General features: G+C 28.8%; 1 protein-coding gene across 7 annotated transcripts in view; it reads right to left on the bottom strand.

Annotated features, from left to right (window-relative positions):
* Window positions 1-2,603: 2,603 nt before the first annotated feature.
* LOC129917120 (hemicentin-1) overlaps window positions 2,604-21,794 on the bottom strand; it is a 128,675-nt gene continuing 109,484 nt past the window's right edge. For 2 of the 7 annotated variants that reach the window (XM_055997470.1, XM_055997472.1), the window contains exons 16-18: window positions 12,612-12,787; window positions 9,020-9,227; window positions 2,604-2,900 (exon numbers count right to left, since the gene is read on the bottom strand). In XM_055997470.1, coding sequence (XP_055853445.1) covers window positions 9,142-9,227; window positions 12,612-12,787 — 262 coding nt within the window. In that variant the 3' untranslated portion in view covers window positions 2,604-2,900; window positions 9,020-9,141. Of the gene's footprint in view, window positions 2,904-9,019; window positions 9,228-12,553; window positions 12,788-21,794 lie in introns of those variants that run through there. The other 5 variants (XM_055997471.1, XM_055997474.1, XM_055997473.1 and 2 more) reach the window with 5 other exon arrangements.

Here is a 21,794-nt window from a genome sequence, read left to right on the forward strand (position 1 = left end):
GAATATTTATTTTTTTTTTTATTTTTGTTAACCATATTCTAAATATTTTATATTATGTAGTGATTTCTTGGGTTTTTAATTAGGAAGTTTTGGTTCTTGTCCACTTTTCAAGTCATTGCATCAATGGGTTCATGCCATTCTGTGGTATAAAGATCTATTTAAGTGCATTGAAAGACATTTTCCTGATATATGAATTGTTTAACAAAAAAAAATAATTTTCGTTCTCAAAGTTTTTATAAAAAAATTACAATTTTTTTCTATAACCTAAGAAGACAGCCAGGAGATAAAAAAATTGTAAAAAAAAAGTATAAAACTCATATAGTTTTAGGACACAACAGAAATATAGAATTTTAACTTCGAAAACCGTCGGTAACTGTTTCTCTTTCAAACGTGAAAAACCGTTAAATTTTAAGACTTTATGGAAAAAATCACAAGAAAGATTTGCTATAGTATTAAGTGTAACCATAGCTCTTTAGGTTCAAAATTTCTTGAAATACATCACTCCAAAGATTGGAAATTTTTTCCACATTATAAATGAGACCTAAGTCAAAGGTAAACAGCCCTGAGCAGAGGCATTAAATGACACATTTAAAAACTGGTATTTTTGAGCTCTATTCATATGTAAGTGAAAAAAAAAAGATTCTCGGAAGTTTGGTTGATGAATTATTTCACATTCGTAAACCGATAATTTGAAGCCAAAATCTTGAAAAAAAATTTGTTTTACAGATATGAGTTCACAGTGAAAAGGCGTATGCATTTAGGTAAAAAAAAATAAAAAAAATTTGCCAGTTTTTCGTTAAAATTAAAGGGGTATCAATTGCCAAAAAAAAGATAAGCTTTATTTAAATTAAACCCAAGAGTTTCTTGGAGTTCTGGTTGCTGATTTATATTTTATGTACTATATTAACAGGATTCTTCACTTCATGATTCCTTGTGGGGTCTTGGGAACCATTAGGAGCCCCGGAACACTGTCTTACCTTACACACTGGTATTATCCTTGCAGTGAGACTGGTGTTAAATCAAATCTGAAGGCTACTGCATTTAAATTATGAAGATTTCTGAAAATCGTAATTGTGGTTTTGGAGATATTATCGTGTGAAGTTCATATTATGAATGCATTTTCCATTTGAAGTCAAAGACCTCCAGCTCGCATAAACCTAATCTGTTTTCGGCCGAAGTATCCTCGGGCTATGTCGACCGAAATCGCACATGAACCAAGTATATAGGAAGGAAAGAGATAACGCCTTATTACATCTGATAATAATCAGCGTTGAACCAACATAATCTGAATATGTTCGGATTTTTGTGTCCAGTTGATTCTTGCAAAAAAAAGTTTTTTTAGAACAGGCAACCTTTCTTGGACAAATTTTCTAAAAATTATAGTAAAAGAGATGGATCTGACTAGTGCAGGCAAAAAGAAATACTATACCTAGAGTAATTTAACAGATCAATTCTTCCATATTCAAAAAAGGCTTTGTTGTAATCAAGTTTAGAGAACAACTTAACCAGAAAAACGTTTTACTATTTATTTTTTTTCTTGATGTTTAAACAAGGAAATAAGTTTAACAATTTAAATTACTGACATTTTTTCAGTGAAATCATTTTCAATCTTTTGTTTCCTTTTTTTTTTTTTTTTCAGTAAAAGGTTATATTTATTTAATTAAGAGTCAGCTGGTCTCACCCACAACTGATTTCTTCTGAGAATTAAACATCGTAGCTCTCACAAAGATCTTGATACGTACTTGCAACACATTTCAAAGGCCACATGGATATAGAAAAATATACTATACCTACAGCATGTTTTCGAAACAGAATATCACGTTTCATATATTATTCACTTAGTTGTGGAATAATTTGTTTCAACAACCATCCAACACATTGGATTTCATCCCATGAAATTATTATTGTATAAAAGGGAAGAATTTTCTATCTGCTATTTCATATATATCTATCTACTCACACATCACTGTGAGATACTCCTTAACTGAAAAAAAAAAAAACATATCACATTACACGTTAACTCATCATAAATGATAACAGCAACCTCATTCTGTGTGAATTCAATAAAGATAAACAACATAAAATGGTTCTTGTTTTTAAAATGTACTTTATTTGATTTACAATTTAATTAGTCTTTATGCTTAACACTCAATATTTTCATTTGTTTTAATAATAATAATTACATCATAACATTACTTTAAAACACAATTTGAACTTTTATTAAAAAATCGTAATATTCAGTTAATTTTATAATTATTGTTTTTTGTATTTATTTATTTATTTTTTTTTTGTATCTTTTATCGATTAATTGTTTTTTTTTTTTCTTTTTGTTTTGATTTATTTCAAAATACTACTTTCAACAGTTCTTAAAATTTAATTTAACCTAATACTTTATACAGATTTATTTATAACTTAATAATGTGCTAAAAGTCTATAGATTTATTTTATTTTTTTTGTTTTAATTTATTATAAATACGTTTATTTTTGTAATTTTATTTATTTAAAAATATTTTACACTTTTATATATAAATTCATTGTTAGTCTAAAATTAAAAAAAAAAATAAAAATAAAAATGAAAATATTTTTGGACTTTTCATGTTTTTTTTTTTTTTTTTTTTATTTAAGTATTGCTAAAGTATACGTCATATTGATATTTAATAACAAAAAGCACAATATGCACCTGGTAAATACATTCGAAGTTCTTCTCTTAAAATCTATATTTTTTTCTATTCCTTAAGAACCAAACACGCAGTCTAATACTATCGAAGTATGTGTTAACAGAGAGAAGCTGCATTTTGTGTTAAGTATTTTTTGTTTTCTTTTTTACTTGCAGTGTCCATCGAGAGTGGTGAATTCTATTTCTCCTCGCGATAATATTAGATCCGGGTCTGCAATATATACTGCTATGCAAATGATTTCGAAAGAACAAATTCAAAGGAGGGCAAAAAATCAAAAGGATTAATTGTTATTTAATGCAATTCAATTAGTGGAAACACACAGATAGTAACAACTACATACTAAAAAAGTAGGATAGTTAAAAATAAAAAAACAATAATTCCATTAACATAACAATTTAAACAGAAATACGTTACACATTAATACATTTATTACGATGACATATAAAATTAATTTCATACATAAAAAAATATTCTTTGATTTTCACTGGGCTACTCGTAAAGTCCGAAATATGCCTTGTAAATGTCTCTAATATTTAGATTGGCAGTTAAAGATATTCGATTTTTTCTTATTTATCAATAACGGAAATAAACGAGTTTTCATGCATATACTTAATTTTAATTTAAAATGGCAGGCGTTTGTGTAAATCATTGAATAAAGATATGAATAACGAGAGTTGTTACGGTAACTCGGACAACATTCATATAAAAAAAAACTCTTGACGAGTCAGATATAGAAGATGTACCTACTTGTTCCACGGTTTTAATGCAGCGTTGATATTATTTTATTTTTTGGCAGGACTATTTTTTAAAAAATAATCTTACCTGTGGTAGGATTTAAAAAAAAAATTTATATGAAGCTCGATTCACATTTTATCGGTCTTTCGAAAAAGTGCTACATTTGTTTGTAGTGTCTTTTCTTTTTGATTTTGATTTAAATTTTAGTTTTAGTGATTTTTGGCAAACTCCACCAACAGCGTTAAGCTTTTTTCATTTTTAATTTTATTCAACATACATAAACAAAATACTCTAAAATTTCGTAGATGCCTTTTCCTCAATTATTCAAAAATTGATGTTATCTTGATTTAAATCGAATAGGAGAATAATATTATATTGTCTTTAAATTAACTATTTGTTGTGTATATATAAGCCAAATTTGTTTCAAATTAATGACTATTCATAACATATTAAATAGTATTACGAAATAATAATTAAATTTCTGGTCAGTCATACAAGACCAATGATTGGTATAGTCTGTTTCTGAAATTTGTATGTTATTTAGTAATCACGGATAACCTCAACGAAAATATGTTACAAAATGAATTGATTTTCATACGAAAACTCTGTTTTTGACTTGTTGTGTCTTTCTGTAGCTCCTTAAGTTCTACGAACTTATCAAATTTCAAACAATATACACAATATCATAAATTATAACAAAACCTAAGCCATTTACAATCTGAAAAGTGCTCTCTTCTGTAAGTGAGTGAGTTGAATTATTTATATACACAATTCCATGTCATATTTTAGAAATAAACATATCAAAATATATATAAAGAACAGATTTCTTTTTATGTCATCATCATAATCATCATCAGAATCAGAATAAAATCAAATGGAAAAGTTACTTCGCACAAGGATCAACACAATGTCAATGGCTTACATATTGTTCTATCATCCACCTACAAATGTCATCTACCTTAATCGAGTATATAAATATAACAACAATATAACACTCTTTCTCTCTCCAGAATACACTAGAACGATTTGTAAATGACAGATATCAATTTTGGACATGTGTTCCATTTTAATTATATGTCAATTGTGCACAGGGAGGTTATAACTCTTCTCAATAGCTAGCTACACTCTTGTAACATAAAGACTTGATTGATGAATGAAATCCAATTTCAGAAAGGTGACTGTATATGTTAAAAACCCTCAAACAAGTGATGAAAATATTTGTATTAAAAAGCTTTAATGAAATATAATAATTAAACAAACAAAATACAGTCAAAGTTCTGTAATCTGAAAAGTATATTCAAATTGAAAGTCCTTTTAATATGGAACATTTTTTTCTGTTGAGTGTTCTTATAACTGCTTGCCGAAATACACAGTTACTTCTCGATTTGATATAAGTTGAACCCACACAAACAGAATGTTTTTTTCTGGAGGGTCATTCCGTAATTTTAGCTATCGTTTATTTATTGACGATTATTGACTCACAGAAAAAAAAAAACAAAAAAAAAAACAAATTTAATTTACGGGAGGCGAACCTCGGCCACTCGATTAAGAAGCGACTACTAGCTCCCTAGACTAATACGACTTTAAAGGAAATATAAACTGTTTTGGAAATATTGAATCAGAAATGACTTAAAATAGCCTTAAAGATTCTTAAACTGTAAAACGATTATCGTCAATTCGATTATCATTTTCAAAATTACGGAATGACCCCCCTGTTAATGTTAAATTAACATGAAAAATGTTGATTTACGATTATATTCTGTTATTTTACTTTAAATGTTAATTCATCATTTTTTCATTCTAAATCGATATTTTAACTTTTATTCAATCTAATTTTCATTTTATTTAACATTATAAAATGTGCTTTCAATACGAAAACATGTTGAATCAATTCGAATCGGTTCGAAAACTAATAAATGTTGAGTTATATTTATTTTTGTTGATTTTACATTGTTATTTTACTGTGTCCAATCTCTGCAATTTATTCAAAATTCACAATAATTGTTAAATTAACAATTCACAATAATATCAATTTTTGTGTTAATACATATAACAACCAATGGGAAATTTTTTTCTCAAATTTTTTTATTAAAGAATATTCTTAGATCTTCAAATTTATGTTTGTCATTTTTTATGGATAGCTCTTCTATTAGATCTCGTAAAAGAAAAATTCCCCAGACAATTGCAATTCCATTCCCCCCTTTAAGAAAGACAAAGCATCAGTAATCAATATTATATCATAATTTTCAGTTTTATTTCAGTTGTTTTGCAGTTACAGAGTTTCTACATCGAGAATAAAATACTTCCGCCTTGCTTTTATTATTTCCTTTTATAGCGTCAATACGTAAATAGAGTATCTGGTATCCGTATCCTGAAAATATACACTGTGCGTACTCTGTTTACATGGCGTCACTTTCAAGCCATAAAATCAACCATTTCTACGCGCGCTATATTCAATGAAATTATTATATTGATGTGACGAATCCATAAAAAAGGGAAGACAAATCCTAATAAAGTATTATTACCCTCTCCCTCGTCATCGTCGTCGTCATTTGCCCTACATTTTTCTTTCTTCCTTGCTTCATTCATTTTTGAATGAACTGATGTGTATTATATAGAAACCGTTTTATTTGGATTATGTTAATGCATAATATATATTTTTTTTTAATAGAAGCTTTTTGTCTTCTACTTTTGGCCTATTATTCTCTTAATTACACATGGCGGGCGGCAAATTAATACTACTATATATCGCCCGCCATCTTGTATACTAGGATATGCCTCTACTATTCAGTGGTTGACATTTGACATTTATCCACACATAAGTGCAGAAACAAATATTTGCTTGTTACTCTATATGAAGGACGTGTCTGCGTTAAGGTTGAAATAGTTCAAGTTTTATTATATGAAGAAGAAGAAGAAGAGCGAGAAGGCTCTTGAATTGAGGAGGATCTTTGAAACTTAATGGGTTTTTTTCAGCCGTCAGCTACACCTTATTGCAAATGCTTTGAAAAGATGTTAGATGAATGACAAAGAAAACCTATTTCCTTAGATAATTTATATTGGTTTTTGAAATTTAACTCTCTGACAACTGACAGTATAATAGTGGTTTGTGCGTGTGAGATTTATTTATAGAATTCGATGTATGTAAATGAAGTTGGAAGAATAGATAAGTACTTTAATGGGAAATTAAGTGTTTGTGAAAATAATATTTTTTTTTTTATAAAAATACGGCATTGTTTCAGATTGGGTTGGAAAAATTTAGTTAGTTTGAGTAAATTTAATTAGACCTGAATTTCAAAAATAAAGGAAAGGTGAAGTTTTACTTTTACAATACAAATCCAAATTTCAGAAATAAAATAGTTGAAGTCTGAAGTAGGAACTTTTGAAACATTATTTATTCTGCTCGTAGAGTTTCTTTTTCGTTTTTTAATTGAAAAAAGAAGCCTTTCATAATAAATGAAAACCTCTTAAATCTCAGACAAATGAGGAGGAAAACCCTGCACAATGTTATCAGTTTATTCTTTTAAACGAACATACAAAGTACTGAATGGTTTCATCGTGTACCTTTCACATGCTTCTAAAACCTTTGAAACGAAAAACTTGTAGCTGTATAAATAGAAAAAAGTAAAAAGTTTGAAAATAATTTGGATTTAGTTCAAGAAACATGAAGGTACGCCAGGTTTTAACATTTATTGACGTTGGTAAGTTTCTCTGTTTTTATGAAAGTCGGTATCAAGCAACATGTAGCAATAATTGGCCGTGTGAAGGAATGTCATTGCCCAAGCTATTTGTAATACAAAAATATTTCGACAAATTTCTACAAAATTGATAATAATTGAATAGCTATCCTATAGAAATTAAACCCGTAAATCAAATCCAGTTTATTTAAAATGTTGAAAAACATAAATTTTGTTAAATAAAAGCCTTAATTCAACAATTTTAAAATTAAATAAATAAAACAAATATAAAACTTAAGCTAAAACTAATTGAAGATGTTCATGTATTTACTTATATTTTTGTTAAGTCAAAATTAAAATAGGGCTAGGTGGCCACCTTGGCTTTGGTCCTTGTCATGCTTATGAGTAAAAATTTGAAAAAAAAAACACATGAAAAAAAGCCATAGGTATGTGATTATTCTTTCGTTTAAGGAAAAAACAATATAACAAGTGTTTGCATACCTGCCCTTATCCTTAAACTACAATTCAAACTTCCAAATCCTAATATTGGGCACGTGTCTTTATACTGTACAACACACAACAAGAAATGGAACTGCGTACATCTTTCAATTGCCTCTTCATTTTTCTTAATTATGTATCAAGGCTTACTTTAAAAGGTAAGGAAGTCCCTTTCCGAATACTTATTATCAAAAAAGGGATATTACTCTTGGTCTTGGTATCCCTATCTTCCTACAAAATATTTCTCAATTTAAATAATAAAGTAGCCTCACAATTCTAATATATTTTTCGTGACCGTCCATTTTAAGAAAGGCACTATTTTAAGCAATAATTCCTCTTTCCTATAAATATGACCAAAAAGCTTGCCAAAAAAAAAAATAAAAAACATATCTTTTTAGATAAGAATAGAAAACTTTCAATGCATGAACTCTGAATAGGAATTTTCTAGGATAATTTACCAAAATAATTTGAATGATATTTTTATATATAAGATAACCAACATAATATATATACATACATTTATGTATATCTCAGTACATATGTGAATTTCTTATATCATTTTCTGTTGTGTGTAGGGAGGAGTAAAATTCATACCATGAAGCAGATTGATATTCTTTTCCTCGTAGTAACTCATAAAAGCAAACATATTGGCTCTGGAATATAACACTAAATGTTGAATGAATTTTTTTTCACTATTCGACCGAAACGAAGAAGGCGGAACACAAAGTGGATTGTTGTAGTTCTCAGAATATAATAATACAATTCTTTTGGTATTTTTTTGCAAATGAGGAAAGACTTTGACTTTTGTGTCCAACTAATAGTTTTCTTTTGTAATTTGTGGATACAAATACTCGTCGTCTTAGGTAAGTTAGACATTTTGTTTGGTTTCTTGATGAACAGATCGCATTTCCTGTATCATTATTTATTCTTTTGTTCTTTTATGTAATTGTCAGGACAAATTCAGAAAAATTGTATGTTTTCATTTTTAATTGACATCTGATTTATTAGTGCCAAGTTTCAATTTCACCAAGAAATTTATGTTTGTTTAAGGACTTAAACATATGAAAGAATTTAAGTAATTAAGAATGGATTTAAAGTGAAGTCTTTCAAGAAGTTCTTAATCCAATAATTGATGGTTTTGTTTAACTTTTACAGATGATATGAAATTGTTTGTTTTTTTTTTTTTTTATACATGATATGGTGCGGAAATACAAATTCCGGAAATATAAACAAAGCCCAAAGCATGCTTCTTTTAATTTTTTGGGAAATTCATATCTAAACATAAATTTGGCACAAGATTAATGGAAAACAAAAACTCATAACAGAGGGAAAGAGAGACAGAGAGATATGTATTTTGAGACTGAACGAACCACATGCTATACATAGGAATTCTGTGGGGTGGGTTAAAGTCACAAAAGGATGAAACCTTACCACGTCTTTTTCTCAATGAGATGAGATTTAGTTTAATTTGAAGAGCAGAGGTACTCGAAAGCACGTGTTTGTTTTAAAGCACATTCAAATTATTATTTATATGATTTAATTTACACATCCTTTTAGGAAGAATCTTCACTTGTTTCCCAGAAACTATACAAGATGCAACCGTCAAGTCTTTCGCATGTTACATCAGTCATCCACCTACCTAAAATTGACAAAGAGATAAATCATTATTTCAGTCACTATTATAATAACAAGATTGCCTTAATTAGGAGCAATCTTTACATTAAGCTAGGTATACTAATAGACTTCTAATGTCTGGAAGAGTTTCAACTTGATAAAGGTATAATAAAATCATGTTTAAAAAACTTTAATGAGAGATTTGTTGTTTTAAACTGTCAATGAATTTTTTTTTATTTCTGATAAAACTTGAATGGGGGACAAAGCAAGGATTTCTACTATTAAAAAATGCTTCAGCTTAAATATACTTATTAAGTACTTTTCACTAAATTAATTTTCATAATTAAAGGCGTTTTTAATAAAAAAAAATATATATAAAAAGGTACTCAAAAGGTCGTTAAGCTCGAAAAAGAAGGTTGTCTTAATTGAAGAGATGAAATGAATATTGAATATATTTATAAATGAGTTTGTTAAAAAATGGGTCTTCTTCTAAAAGCCTTCTTAACATGTAATCAAAATATCACTCATACCAATACTTTATTGGGACAATGTTACTTTTTTTTAAATATTTATAAAAAATAAATATAAAGGTATTGATTTCATGCATTAAATGGCTATACCCTCGTTTCTTATGTCAAATATTCAGTTGTTGCCCAAAGTAGCAATTTCATTCTACTTAAACAAACTACAGGCTTGTTTGACTCTTTTTTGTATTCTTTTAAACTCCTCTAGACTTGGATTCATATAGATAGATAAAATTTTTGCCACCATCTTCTCTCATTACACAAGCAATCAATGCAAAACAAAAGAGGGTTTTTATTGCTTCATGAATTTGATAGAACTTTTTAATTCGCCCCTTTTACCTCAAAATGTCAATCAAAACAATAAAACACCTACCTTAGAGCTACTCCCAGTGAGATTGACATTATTGTCTCTTGGGACTGACCTTTACAAAACAAAAAAAAAAAAAAAACAACTCAATGGCGTTGTATGATGTTGTGTTGTGAAAAAGGGTTTGACAAAAAAATAAAACCATAAAGGTTTTTTTTTACGATAGACAGCGGCATATTCCTAACAAGAGCAACAGGACAGACATTGAGTGTTTACGAGAAGAGGACACAGCAGTTAAAATGAATTTCCTACTCCAAAGATACGAGTAGCTATTTGACATTGTTTTATTAGTTATATATTTTTGAGTATATTCGCTTAAGGGGGGAAATCCCTCCAAACGACACCTTTTTCACTATTTTTTTATGAAAAACTGAAAGCACTTATTGAAATTTGGAAAAAGACAAGATATTACTGACATTATCAAGAATTGAAAAAAAAATTTTTGAAATGAAAAAATAACAAAATGGCGGCTCTGGAGCCTTTCAAAGTTGACGCCTCTAGTTTGCGCCGTGCAATGTACAGGTCCAGGAAATCATCTTAAATCCAAAAGGAAATTTTTTTCCGTTTGATGATATTAGTACGCATTGCATGAACCTACATTTATTTTTTTTAAATGAAAAATAAAAATTAGAAATCAAACGAAAAAAACATGTTTTTTTTACAAAGAACTAGTTAAAAAAAATATTTACTGTACAAATTTTATTCAACTTTTAGGTTCATGTTGTGGCCAATGATTTAAGGAGTAATTTGCTTCAAATTTCAAGTCGATAGCTTCATTAGTTTTTGAGTTACATTGCTAATTTAGTTTTAGTTTTAGGTTTTTGATTCAAGTTGTTTCATTGAGTAGTTTTTGAGAAATTAAGTTTTAAAGATGAAATTTAGAAAAAAAATTTCGTTAATTCATTGATTCTGTATAAAATTTAGCAATATCATGGACCTTTTTTATCATTATTTGATGACCTGGTAGTTTTAAGCCAAATACTACAAAGAATTCATTTTAATAAATATCAAAGTTCCTAAAAAAATTAAAAAAAAAAAAAAACTGAAACATACTTTTTTATTGAGATATTTTTATTTGCATTAAAATTTTGTATTTGCATTTTTTTCTCTGAATGTATTATATTTCAAGAATATTATGTCAACATTTTAGGACGATTGGAGTCAAATTGACCAAGTTATGAGTATTTTAATACTTCGCATACGAATGTTTTATTCCAGAGTTCAAAACTTTAAATCGTTCTCCTTACAACTAACGTTTTCAAAGGATTATTACTTCAAAACTAATGTTTAAACAAAAAAAATTTTTTTAAATGTGTACTTCAACCCCTTCGTATGAAAAAATAGATTTGCATAATATGCAATGCATATACAATTAATTTTTTTTTAGAATACAATTAATACCTTGATTGTCAATATCCATATCAAAATTTTTCACTAAAATCACTTTTAAGTAAAAAACAAAATACTTAGAAAATTCACTTTTTTTTAATAAAATTCGCAGAAAAAATCGTGTTTACCCAAATAGTGCAAGTTGCAACTGATGGTGTGGCGAACTGGGTTGACCAATTTATAGATTGATTTGGGACATAAGCCTAATCCTGGATGGCAAAATTGAGAAATTTGATTTATGACCACGTTTTAAGTCAAATACCGCACTTTGCGTTGTCAAAATGAAGATAATGCTTTTGGTGACATAGGTAACGATTTTATTGACTATTTACTATTAAACAAATTCCGTCATTAAACGTGTATCTCTAAATATTTCAATTTTTAGTTATTTTATCAATGAAAATAAATTCTGAAGTATTTCATAATACAATTTAATTAATAAAAGTAGTGTAAATTCAATTTTACAAAAAAAATCAATGTATCATTTATACGTATAAAAATTAAATTCTAAGAAGCAGCCATTAGTGTGCATATTCCTAATTATATTTATAATCAAACTTATTAGATACTTCATTATAAAGCATACAACATAAAATGCAAAAAAAAAAAAATTAATTAAAAATCAAGCACCTGCCATGAAGAATAATTGAAATCACTATACCACCCAGAATCTGCTATAACTAATTTTCCTATGATATGCAGGCCAGGTGATATGGTTTCATTTGGTTATGCAAGTGTATGTGTGTGTGTTTATCCAACGCAACATCCGGTGCAACGTAGAAAAAAAAAAACTCTACAGATTTAGTATCTACTCTCTACATAATATATACAAAGGTTTATGTGCATGAAATAGAAGAAATAAATCTACAATCTACGTTCTACGTTCAATGCTCTACATTCTACAGCTGCATGGCGGGTATGATTAAACTATACTGCGAGTGGAAAAAAATTAGATAAAAAATAATAATAAAAAAAATATATGTGAAACAGTAATTTGTACTGCATAGCATTAATGCACGAGTATCAACTAGCATGCAGTCGCATATAGAGTTTAAAGCTAACACTCAAGGCTCCATGGTTAGTTTACTACTTTAATGCTATAATTTATTGTACAAGGCTAATGGAATACCGTTCAGACTCGGTTGCGGATATTGGATAAATCCTTCGGAGACATAATGATGACTACTGGTGCTGCTCCTCGGTCCGACAACTCTGCTGTGTCTTATGTCCGCCGGTCTGGGATTTTCCTCATCATTAAATTCGTCTTCTTCTATGTACATCGAAGGGACATCCGTGCGGGCGGGTCTGGAATGGAATGGAACGAAAATGTAATTAAAATTATTAATACAAGGATTAGCTGGAACACACAAAAAATTGACTTTCCCCAGAAATATGTATGTTAACCCCATTAAAATCTTCTTAGCAGAGCATTCCAATTGGGAATTTATATAGTTCTGGAGCCAGAGTGCCACCCGTATAAACTTAGCATGACAACTTTTGAAAAGTTAATTTTTTTTTGGCTCAGTAATTGCCGCATAATTGCCGTGTTTATGCCGTGAAGTCAAAAAAATTGCCGCGCTCTTAGTTTGGTCAGAATCGGTAAACCAAGTTTGTCATGCTAACTTTATATAAAGTTAGCATGACAAATTTTAATTTTTGATCAATTTAAATTTTTTTTTCGCTAATTATTTAAAGTTTAATTGCCGTAATTATGCCGTGAAATCGAAAATAATATATCTCTTTTGGTTTTCTAAAAAAAAAATAAAATGTATTTTTTGTTAACCCTATTCCATATAAAGTTAAGATGACACACCCTGTATTTCTTAAATCCTTGGTCAATTTTTAATTTTTTTTGGCCAATTAATTGCCGCATTGGGTTAATATAAAAACTGCAAACTCAAAAAAATTGCCGCGCTTTTGGTTTTTTCAAAAAAAATTAAAAACTGTTTTTGGCCTCATATCGTATAAAGTTAGCATGACAAACCATCTATTACTTAAATCCTTGGTCAATTTGAAAATTTTTTTGGCCAATTAATTGCCGCATTGGGTTAATATAAAAACTGCAAACTCAAAAAAATTTCCGCGCTTTTGGTTTTTTCAAAAAAAATTAAAAACTGTTTTTGGCCTCATATCGTATAAAGTTAGCATGACAAACCATCTATTTCTTAAATCCTTGGTCAATTTGAAAATTTTTTTGGCCAATTAATTGCCGCATTGGGTTAATATAACAACTGCAAACTCAAAAAAATTGCCGCGCTTTTGGTTTTTTCAAAAAAAATTAAAAACAGTTTTTGGCCTCATATCGTATAAAGTTAGCATGACAAACCATCTATTTCTTAAATCCTTGGTCAATTTGAAAATTTTTTTGGCCAATTAATTGCCGCATTGGGTTAATATAAAAACTACAAACTCAAAAAAATTGCCGCGCTTTTGGTTTTTTCAAAAAAAATTAAAAACAGTTTTTGGCCTCATATCGTATAAAGTTAGCATGACAAACCATCTATTTCTTAAATCCTTGGTCAATTTGAAAATTTTTTTGGCCAATTAATTGCCGCATTGGGTTAATATAAAAACTACAAACTCAAAAAAATTGCCGCGCTTTTGGTTTTTTCAAAAAAAATTAAAAACTGTTTTTGGCCTCATATCGTATAAAGTTAGCATGACAAACCATCTATTTCTTAAATCCTTGGTCAATTTGAAAATTTGTTTGGCCAATTAATTGCCGCATTGGGTTAATATAAAAACTGCAAACTCAAAAAAATTGCCGCGCTTTTGGTTTTTTCAAAAAAAATGAAAAACTGTTTTTGGCCTCATATCGTATAAAGTTAGCATGACAAACCATCTATTTCTTAAATCCTTGGTCAATTTGAAAATTTTTTTGGCCAATTAATTGCCGCATTGGGTTAATATAAAAACTACAAACTCAAAAAAATTGCCGCGCTTTTGGTTTTTTCAAAAAAAATTAAAAACTGTTTTTGGCCTCATATCGTATAAAGTTAGCATGACAAACCATCTATTACTTAAATCCTTGGTCAATTTGAAAATTTTTTTGGCCAATTAATTGCCACATTGGGTTAATATAAAAACTGCAAACTCAAAAAAATTGCCGCGCTTTTGGTTTTTTCAAAAAAAATTAAAAACTGTTTTTGGCCTCATATCGTATAAAGTTAGCATGACAAACCATCTATTTCTTAAATCCTTGGTCAATTTGAAAATTTTTTTGGCCAATTAATTGCCGCATTGGGTTAATATAAAAACTACAAACTCAAAAAAATTGCCGCGCTTTTGGTTTTTTCAAAAAAAATTAAAAACTGTTTTTGGCCTCATATCGTATAAAGTTAGCATGACAAACCATCTATTTCTTAAATCCTTGGTCAATTTGAAAATTTTTTTGGCCAATTAATTGCCGCATTGGGTTAATATAAAAACTGCAAACTCAAAAAAATTGCCGCGCTTTTGGTTTTTTCAAAAAAAATTAAAAACTGTTTTTGGCCTCATATCGTATAAAGTTAGCATGACAAACCATCTATTTCTTAAATCCTTGGTCAATTTGAAAATTTTTTTGGCCAATTAATTGCCGCATTGGGTTAATATAAAAACTGCAAACTCAAAAAAATTGCCGCGCTTTTGGTTTTTTCAAAAAAAATTAAAACCTGTTTTTGGCCTCATATCGTATAAAGTTAGCATGACAAACCATCTATTTCTTAAATCCTTGGTCAATTTGAAAATTTTTTTGGCCAATTAATTGCCGCATTGGGTTAATATAAAAACTGCAAACTCAAAAAAATTGCCGCGCTTTTGGTTTTTTCAAAAAAAATTAAAAACTGTTTTTGGCCTCATATCGTATAAAGTTAGCATGACAAACCATCTATTTCTTAAATCCTTGGTCAATTTGAAAATTTTTTTGGCCAATTAATTGCCGCATTGGGTTAATATAAAAACTGCAAACTCAAAAAAATTGCCGCGCTTTTGGTTTTTTCAAAAAAAATTAAAAACTGTTTTTGGCCTCATATCGTATAAAGTTAGCATGACAAACCATCTATTTCTTAAATCCTTGGTCAATTTGAAAATTTTTTTGGCCAATTAATTGCCGCATTGGGTTAATATAAAAACTGCAAACTCAAAAAAATTGCCGCGCTTTTGGTTTTTTCAAAAAAAATTAAAAACTGTTTTTGGCCTCATATCGTATAAAGTTAGCATGACAAACCATCTATTTCTTAAATCCTTGGTCAATTTGAAAATTTTTTTGGCCAATTAATTGCCGCATTGGGTTAATATAAAAACTGCAAACTCAAAAAAATTGCCGCGCTTTTGGTTTTTTCAAAAAAAATTAAAAACTGTTTTTGGCCTCATATCGTATAAAGTTAGCATGACAAACCATCTATTTCTTAAATCCTTGGTCAATTTGAAAATTTTTTTGGCCAATTAATTGCCGCATTGGGTTAATATAAAAACTGCAAACTCAAAAAAATTGCCGCGCTTTTGGTTTTTTCAAAAAAAATTAAAAACTGTTTTTGGCCTCATATCGTATAAAGTTAGCATGACAAACCATCTATTTCTTAAATCCTTGGTCAATTTGAAAATTTTTTTGGCCAATTAATTGCCGCATTGGGTTAATATAAAAACTGCAAACTCAAAAAAATTGCCGCGCTTTTGGTTTTTTCAAAAAAAATTAAAAACTGTTTTTGGCCTCATATCGTATAAAGTTAGCATGACAAACCATCTATTTCTTAAATCCTTGGTCAATTTGAAAATTTTTTTGGCCAATTAATTGCCGCATTGGGTTAATATAAAAACTGCAAACTCAAAAAAATTGCCGCGCTTTTGGTTTTTTCAAAAAAAATTAAAAACTGTTTTTGGCCTCATATCGTATAAAGTTAGCATGACAAACCATCTATTTCTTAAATCCTTGGTCAATTTGAAAATTTTTTTGGCCAATTAATTGCCGCATTGGGTTAATATAAAAACTGCAAACTCAAAAAAATTGCCGCGCTTTTGGTTTTTTCAAAAAAAATTAAAAACTGTTTTTGGCCTCATATCGTATAAAGTTAGCATGACAAACCATCTATTTCTTAAATCCTTGGTCAATTTGAAAAATTTTTTGGCCAATTAATTGCCGCATTGGGTTAATATAAAAACTGCAAATCGGAGTTTACACTCTAACTGTTGCAAAACATACTTTTTGCTAAAAATTAGTGTTAAAGCCATTTTGAACTCATACTCGCCACTTGTTATGGAATTTATTTTCTGACGAGAACAATTTTTGATGTATTTTCCCTGATTTTATATTTTCCTGATATAGGTAAAAGAGATATGGAAAAAGAAAATATTTTTCGGTAGGTGCATTTGTACTTTTCGATTGACTAATTTGCGTTTCACCGAGTTTCAAATTAACTCGTATTATTAGGCCCATTTTTTCGATAAAGCAGATTATTTCCATCCGAATAACAGGTAGCTACCTATTACATATATTATAAGATAGTAATTTTTCGTTTGAGCAATTAACATTTCACTGGCTAACAGAATAACGTTACAGACGTCCATCCCAATAACAGCTATTAAAGACTATTATTACTTTTATTATAATAGAAGCAATTATATATTACGTCCTCGCAGAGATTTTTTTCTCGTTTATTACAATTTTAGAAATGCTTAAAATATTAATACTTAGATACTTTGCTTTATGAGCAGTGAGTTGTTGTTGCCACTTAAAAACCCATCCTTCCAATACTTGTTATTGAAAACAAGTCATTGGAATATCGCTTTAACAATAAAAATAGTTATTGGAATACAAATTATGTTAAATTAAAATAAAAAAAAAAATAAAAAAAATAAATAAAAAAAAAAAAACTCGTTCCCATCACCGTACTCGAACTCATGTACGTCGTGTAAGAGGCCGACATCCTGTCTATCATACTATCACTCAGTTATAAAAATCTATGTCCTAGAATGTACAATAGTACAATAATAAATGGTGTATGTGATTGACCTACAAAATTCAAGAACACCTTACATTGTAAACAAAAATGTTTTTTTGTATGACTTTATAGGAACCACTTAACAAAGAATGTAGTTACATAAAAAATAGTAGTTTTTTTTTCCTTTACTTTGAATAAAAAACTGGCCAAAAAGAATTTCGAGTTTGCATTTTACAAAAAAACCAAGTGTGGCAATTATTTCGCAAAAAAAAAAAAAATTAAATTTTAATCAGCGATTTAACAAACAGAGGGTATGCCCTGCTAACTTTATATGGAAAGTGACTCAAATAATAAACTTAAACTTTTTTGCAAAAAAAACCAAGAGCGCATCAATTTTTTTGAGTTTGCGGTTTTTATATTGACCCAATGCGGCAATTAATTAGCCAAACAATTTTTAAAATTGACCAAGGATTTAAGAAATAGATGGTTTGTCATGCTAACTTTATACGATATGAGGCCAAAAACAGTTTTTAATTTTTTTTTAAAAAACCAAAAGCGCGGCAATTTTTTTGAGTTTGCAGTTTTTATATTAACCCAATGCGGCAATTAATTGGCCAAAAAAATTTTCAAATTGACCAAGGATTTAAGAAATAGATGGTTTGTCATGCTAACTTTATACGATATGAGGCCAAAAACAGTTTTTAATTTTTTTTGAAAAAACCAAAAGCGCGGCAATTTTTTTGAGTTTGCAGTTTTTATATTAACCCAATGCGGCAATTAATTGGCCAAAAAAATTTTCAAATTGACCAAGGATTTAAGAAATAGATGGTTTGTCATGCTAACTTTATACGATATGAGGCCAAAAACAGTTTTTAATTTTTTTTGAAAAAACCAAAAGCGCGGCAATTTTTTTGAGTTTGCAGTTTTTATATTAACCCAATGCGGCAATTAATTGGCCAAAAAAATTTTCAAATTGACCAAGGATTTAAGAAATAGATGGTTTGTCATGCTAACTTTATACGATATGAGGCCAAAAACAGTTTTTAATTTTTTTTGAAAAAACCAAAAGCGCGGCAATTTTTTTGAGTTTGCAGTTTTTATATTAACCCAATGCGGCAATTAATTGGCCAAAAAAATTTTCAAATTGACCAAGGATTTAAGAAATAGATGGTTTGTCATGCTAACTTTATACGATATGAGGCCAAAAACAGTTTTTAATTTTTTTTGAAAAAACCAAAAGCGCGGCAATTTTTTTGAGTTTGCAGTTTTTATATTAACCCAATGCGGCAATTAATTGGCCAAAAAAATTTTCAAATTGACCAAGGATTTAAGAAATAGATGGTTTGTCATGCTAACTTTATACGATATGAGGCCAAAAACAGTTTTTAATTTTTTTTGAAAAAACCAAAAGCGCGGCAATTTTTTTGAGTTTGCAGTTTTTATATTAACCCAATGCGGCAATTAATTGGCCAAAAAAATTTTCAAATTGACCAAGGATTTAAGAAATAGATGGTTTGTCATGCTAACTTTATACGATATGAGGCCAAAAACAGTTTTTAATTTTTTTTGAAAAAACCAAAAGCGCGGCAATTTTTTTGAGTTTGCAGTTTTTATATTAACCCAATGCGGCAATTAATTGGCCAAAAAAATTTTCAAATTGACCAAGGATTTAAGAAATAGATGGTTTGTCATGCTAACTTTATACGATATGAGGCCAAAAACAGTTTTTAATTTTTTTTGAAAAAACCAAAGGCGCGGCAATTTTTTTGAGTTTGCAGTTTTTATATTAACCCAATGCGGCAATTAGTTGGCCAAAAAAATTTTCAAATTGACCAAGGATTTAAGAAATAGATGGTTTGTCATGCTAACTTTATACGATATGAGGCCAAAAACAGTTTTTAATTTTTTTTGAAAAAACCAAAAGCGCGGCAATTTTTTTGAGTTTGCAGTTTTTATATTAACCCAATGCGGCAATTAATTGGCCAAAAAAATTTTCAAATTGACCAAGGATTTAAGAAATAGATGGTTTGTCATGCTAACTTTATACGATATGAGGCCAAAAACAGTTTTTAATTTTTTTTGAAAAAACCAAAAGCGCGGCAATTTTTTTGAGTTTGCAGTTTTTATATTAACCCAATGCGGCAATTAACTGGCCAAAAAAATTTTCAAATTGACCAAGGATTTAAGAAATAGATGGTTTGTCATGCTAACTTTATACGATATGAGGCCAAAAACAGTTTTTAATTTTTTTTGAAAAAACCAAAAGCGCGGCAATTTTTTTGAGTTTGCAGTTTTTATATTAACCCAATGCGGCAATTAATTGGCCAAAAAAAATTAAAAATTGACCAAGGATTTAAGAAATACAGGGTGTGTCATCTTAACTTTATATGGAATAGGGTTAACAAAAAATACATTTTATTTTTTTTTGAGAAAACCAAAAGAGATATATTATTTTCGATTTCACGGCATAATTACGGCAATTAAACTTTAAATAATTAGCGAAAAAAAAATTTAAATTGATCAAAAATTAAAATTTGTCATGCTAACTTTATATAAAGTTAGCATGACAAACTTGGTTTACCGATTCTGACCAAACTAAGCGCGCGGCAATTTTTTTGACTTCACGGCATAAACACGGCAATTATGCGGCAATTACTGAGCCAAAAAAAAATTAACTTTTCAAAAGTTGTCATGCTAAGTTTATACGGGTCAGAGTGCCACATCAAAAACACAAAGTTATTACGTTTATATATTTTTGTTTTGTAAATATACAGAATGTGTGTGTGTGTGTGTGTGTGTACACACGTATAATTCCTTCCCCAATGGCTTCACAATAAGACCACATTTTGCCTCACTAACCTATTTTATCTTGTTTTAAGGGACTTTGATTCCCTCGAGGAATTAAAAAGAGATTTTTCATTAGTTCGAGAGTAACTTTTTTTTTTTATTTTTTTTTTTTTAAACATCACCATGTCAATGTATCATATTAAAAAGTACTATTTTTTTCACATACACATATTTATACTTATTTTGATCCTGGAATTTAAAATATTTGTTGCATAGTATGTAACATTAAAAACGAGTAATCCTTTAATCCCCGCAACGTGTATAGGGGAGCAGGTGAGTCTGAGCGTTAAACATTAATTAAAAAGACAACAAAATGGGAGAACGTTTTTAAAAACATTAACTAGATTCGAAAAATGAGCGTAGGATTGTGATTTATGTTAAGAATCACTTCGACTTTAAGAGGATTCAAATACAAATAATTACAAACAGTTTCTATTTGAGGATGCTAATTTTTAACTTACTTTTTTTCTGAGTAGCTAGTTGTCAAATGTGTTTCGTTGTACCTTGAGCTCAGATAATGCAACTCCACCTAAGAAAATTGCTATTGGAACAATATTTTTTTGTGAAAAAATTCATAACAAGTCTCTTATTTGCTCTTAAAAAATTTAAATCAAAAAAATCTATATAAAAAAAAAACCTAGTCTCTCGAATGCAAAATGTTATTTTTTAAGAAAATTAAAAAGATAATTTGCTTTAAAAATAAAACATTTACAGCAGTATTACACAAGTTATCATAAATACATTATATAAACCGATTAAAATTATCAATGAAAAAAAAGTTACGCATACACCACAGTGAACATTTAAATTAAAAGCAAGAGTTTGTGGTGATTTTCGAGGGGAAATATTCAAGTCTTTATTTTTTTTTTCTGAAAATAATTTGTTAAATAAGAAATGCTTGGTTTGGTGTTCAAAATATTTTAAAAGATATTTTGAAGATAATTTTACAATTTTTTAACAATTTCTTTTTAAGTTTTTTTTTGAATAAATTTCTCGTTAAGGTAAGTTAAAAATATTCTTTAATAAGTTTTTACATAAAATGCTTTAGTATTCCGAACAACTTTTCCCATAACTGCATATTAATAGTATTCCAATTTGTTTTCATGAAAAGCTTTTAGAGCTTCTTTTACCATAAGAGGAAGTACGTACGAAGAACTTTCACAATCCTGACACTTTTGAATTAAACAAAAACAAATCTTTAAAAAATCCAGTTTTTCCAAATTTGAACAAGCATGAACAGTATTTTCCAAGAATACTCGCATGGGTTGGATTTCATTCCATATCTGAAAGAAAGGAGCTCATATTTTGTACAATCTCACAAAGTAAACGCGAACGCCACTTTAATCACAAGCCCTATAGGTCTAAAGTGAAATACTGAGAAATCTACCTCTAAAATCAAAGTCTTTTTTCTCTTCACTTTTTACAGTTGGAAAAGCGGCTATGACCATTCCTGGAATTCACTAAGCAAAAAATACTCAAATGTATTTTCAGAAAATCCAGCATAAAAAATGCACTTAAGTGGTTGTATGTAAAGTGTAATTCTGCAA

This window comes from Episyrphus balteatus, chromosome 3 (assembly GCF_945859705.1).
Source record: "Episyrphus balteatus chromosome 3, idEpiBalt1.1, whole genome shotgun sequence".
NCBI lineage: Eukaryota > Metazoa > Arthropoda > Insecta > Diptera > Syrphidae > Episyrphus > Episyrphus balteatus.